This window comes from Helianthus annuus, chromosome 5, assembly GCF_002127325.2.
Source record: "Helianthus annuus cultivar XRQ/B chromosome 5, HanXRQr2.0-SUNRISE, whole genome shotgun sequence".
NCBI lineage: Eukaryota > Viridiplantae > Streptophyta > Magnoliopsida > Asterales > Asteraceae > Helianthus > Helianthus annuus.
In genome coordinates, this window is record NC_035437.2 from 129209838 (window position 1) to 129213901 (window position 4064).

The window sequence follows — 4064 nt, forward strand, 5'->3', positions numbered from 1 at the left end:
AGGTTTCCATCATATGAACTTATATTTTCAAGGGCTTCAGTCCCATTCCCATGGACGACTTCTGTACTAACTCTCTACTTAGACCTTTTTGTTAGCGGATCCACAATATTATCCTTTGACCTCACGTAGTCAACAGTGATAATTCTTGTAGAGATTAGTTGTCGTATCGTATTATGTCTACGTCTAATATGTTTGTTCCTACCGTTATACATTGTGCTACGAGCTCTGCCAAGTGCCGATTGGCTATCACAATGTATACAAATGGCCGATGCCGGCTTAGGCCATCTTGGTATATCCTCAACAAATTGACGTAGCCATTCTACCTCTTCACCTGCTTTATCTAAAGCAGTGAACTCTGATTCCATCGTGGATCTAGCGATAACCGTTTGTTTTGACGATTTCCACGATATAGCAGCACCTCCAAGTGTGAATACATACCCACTTGTTGCTCTGGAATTATTCGTGTTAGATATCCAATTTGCATCGTAGTGTCCTTCTATAACTGCTGGATATCTGTTGTAATGCAACCCGTATTCCTGGGTGTATCTTATGTAGCGAAGCAACCGAGTGATACAGTTCCAATGCATTGAACTTGGGTTGCTCGTGTACCTGCTTAGCTTGCTTACAGCATATGTTATGTCTGGTCTAGTACAACTCATAAGATACATCAAGCTACCAATAATTCTTGAGTGTTCCAATTGGTTTACAGGTTCACCTCTATTCTTGGCTAGATGTTGACTCGTGTCAAGTGGAGCTCTAGCTTCATTAGAGTCATTTGCATTGAACTTCTCAAGAATTTTGTCCACATAATGGGATTGACTTAAAACAAGTCCACTTTGGGTTCTCGTGATTTTGACCCCCAAAATCACATCCGCAAGACCCATGTCTTTCATGTCAAACCTTGCTTTTAGCATGCTCTTTGTAGATTTTATGATTTTGTCATCACTTCCAGCAATGAGCATGTCATCTACATATAGACACAAAACATATCCATCAGATGTGTCTTTCACATACACACATTTGTCACATTCATTGATTTTGAACCCAGCATCAAGCATAACATGATCAAACTTTTGGTGCCATTGTTTTGGAGCTTATTTCAATCCATACAAGGATTTTACAAGTTTACACACTTTCTTTTCTTGCCCAATAACTGTGAAGCCTTCGGGTTGTTCCATGTAGATTTCTTCCTCTAGATTTCCATTCAAGAAAGCTGTTTTCACATCCATTTGGTGAACTTCCAAATCTCTAATGGCGGCAATGGCAAGCACCATCCTGATGGATGTTATTCGTGTAACTGGCGAATATGTATCAAAGTAATCTAAACCTTCTCGTTGTTTATATCCTTTGATCACCAACCTTGCTTTGTACTTATCGATGGTCCCATCTGGTTTCATCTTCTTCTTGAAGATCCATCGATATCCTAGTGGTTTACATCCTTGAGGAAGATCCACTAGTTCCCAAGTATGGTTTTGTAAGATAGAGTCTATCTCACTTTTGATTGCCTCTCTCCACTGAGGTCCTTCTGAGGAATGCACCGCTTGTTGGTACGTTTGAGGTTCATCTTCTACCATATAGGTAAGAAACTCAGGGCCAAAGGATTTTTCAGTCCTTTGCTGTTTACTTTACCTGATTTCAACTTACTCGGTATTAGATTGTTCTTGAGGTTCATCGTTTTCAACTTCACCCTCGGGAACAATTTCCTCAACCGGTCTAGAAGAACTCGGTTCACTTTTATCTAAGCATGGGAACATATGTTCAAACCATGATGCATCCTTAGATTCCATTATGGTGCCTTTGCATATTCCAGGATTCTTAGAATCATGCACAAGAAAACGATAAGGACCATAAGGACGGGTGTATCCTATAAATACACAATCCACCGTTTTGGGTCCTATTAGTAGGCGCTTAGGTGGTGTGACCACCACCTTAGCCAAACACCCCCACACTTTCAAGGATTTATATGGTGGTTTCTTTCCGGTCCATAATTCGTAAGGCATTACATCCTTTTTCTTATTGGGTATCATGTTCAACACAAAATTTGCCGATAAGATTGCTTCCCCCCACATGTTTTGGTTTACACCAGAACTTATCATCATGGCATTCATCATTTCTTTGAAAGTACAATTTTTTCGTTTCGCTATGCCATTTGATTGAGGGGAGTAAGGAGTTGTGAGTTCGTGGATGATTCCACTTTTTGCACATACGTCAATAAAAGGTGAAACATATTCACCTCCTCGGTCGCTCCTTACGATTTTGATTTTCCGTTTTAGTTGATTCTCAACTTCGGCTTTGAACAAGATAAACTTGTCAATAGCCTCGTCCTTACTCTTAAATAAGTATACATAACAATACCTAGTACTATCATCAATGAACGTGATGAAGTACTTTTTCCCACCACGAGTAGGAATTGCTTTTAGATCACACACATCGGTGTGGATCATCTCGAGGGGTTCGGTGAGTCGTTCAACCTTTTTGAATGACGATTTCGTTTGTTTTGCTTCTACGCAAGTTTCACATTTATTAATTGAGTTGATATCGAATGTTGGTATGCAATCAAGTTTAATTAAACGACGAATGGAATTATAATTAACATGACCTAGTCTACAATGCCAAAGATAAGAAGACTCAATCAAGTAAGTAGGACTAGTAGCGTTTTCTTTCATTGCATTCACGACAATTACATTTAGTTTAAACATTCCATTGAGGGCATAGCCCTTACCAACATACACACCATTTTTGGTCAACACGATCTTGTCCGACTCAATCACCATTTTGAACCCAAATTTGTTCAACTGCCACCCCGACACAAGGTTCTTACGAATTTCTGGAACATACAACACGTTTGACAAGGTGAGTTCCTTTCCAGAAGTCATTTTTAGAACCACGTTCCTCTCACCTTTAATTTCGGCCGTGGCGGAGTTTCCCATAACACCTTTTCGCCATTAGTCACCTCTTTGAAAGTGTTGAAAAGGCTTTTGTCGAAACACACATGACGGGTAGCCCCCGTATCAACCCACCAATCCTTGTTATTTTGCCCGACCAAATTAACTTCAGTCACCAAAATCGAGAGATCCGTGACCATGACAACCAGGTTGTCGACTTCATCAACCATGTTCACTTGTCGAGCATTTTCCTTCTTGAGAAGCTTGCATTCACTGGCCTTGTGGCCTTGCTTTTGACAATTATAACAAGTTCCTTGGAACTTCTTTTTCCCAACTCCTCCCTTAGGACCAAGGTTGGAGCGTTTCCCATGACTTTTCTTTCCACCCTTTCCACTGTTTTTTCCCTTTGAAGATTGGCCATGATCAACAAGATTGGCCTTCACTGTTTCAGGACCATCAACCTTTTTTAGGGCCACTTTGTTGTCTTCTTCAATCCGAAGACGAACAACAAGATCTTCAATGGTCATCTTCTTTCGCTTATGCTTGAGATAGTTCTTGAAATCAACCCAACTTGGTGGCAAATTTTCGATCATTGCAGCAACTTGGAATGTTTCGCTGAGCATCATTCCTTCCGCATGAATATCATGAAGGATAACCTGCAATTCTTGGACTTGGCTCATGACCGTTTTAGAGTCTATCATTTTAAAGTCCAAGAACTTAGCCACCACGAATTTCTTAGTGCCCGCATCTTCTGTTTTGTATTTCCGATACAAAGACTCCCACAATTCTTTGGCAGTCTTTGCTTTGCAATACACATTATACAATGTGTCCACCAAACCATTCAAAATAAAGTTGTGGCACAGGAAATCCGAATGATTCCACGCATGCATCGCGCTCACAGATTGACCATCCATATCCCCTTCATCAACATGGGGTTTAGGTTAAGTCAAGAACCTTGCCAGGTTCAGCGTGGTCAGATAAAAGAACATCTTTTGTTGCCACTATTTGAAATTCACACCACTGAATTTCTCTTGTTCTCAGCATCAACACTGCATTAGGCAGTGGTGTCATTAGACCGGTAGTGACAGTAACAGCAGAAGTCATGACCGCAGAAACAGCACTGGTCATGACAGTAGAAACAACAGTAGTCATCGGCTCTGGGATTCCATTCTGAAAAGA

At 40.6% G+C, this 4064-nt stretch overlaps 1 protein-coding gene across 1 annotated transcript; it reads right to left on the reverse strand.

The window, feature by feature from the left end:
- Positions 1-2878: 2878 nt before the first annotated feature.
- Positions 2879-3799, reverse strand: LOC110943587. Its single transcript, XM_022185328.1, has one exon. The coding sequence runs from the start codon at positions 3797-3799 to the stop codon at positions 2879-2881; it is 921 nt and encodes a 306-aa protein (XP_022041020.1).
- Positions 3800-4064: the final 265 nt, after the last annotated feature.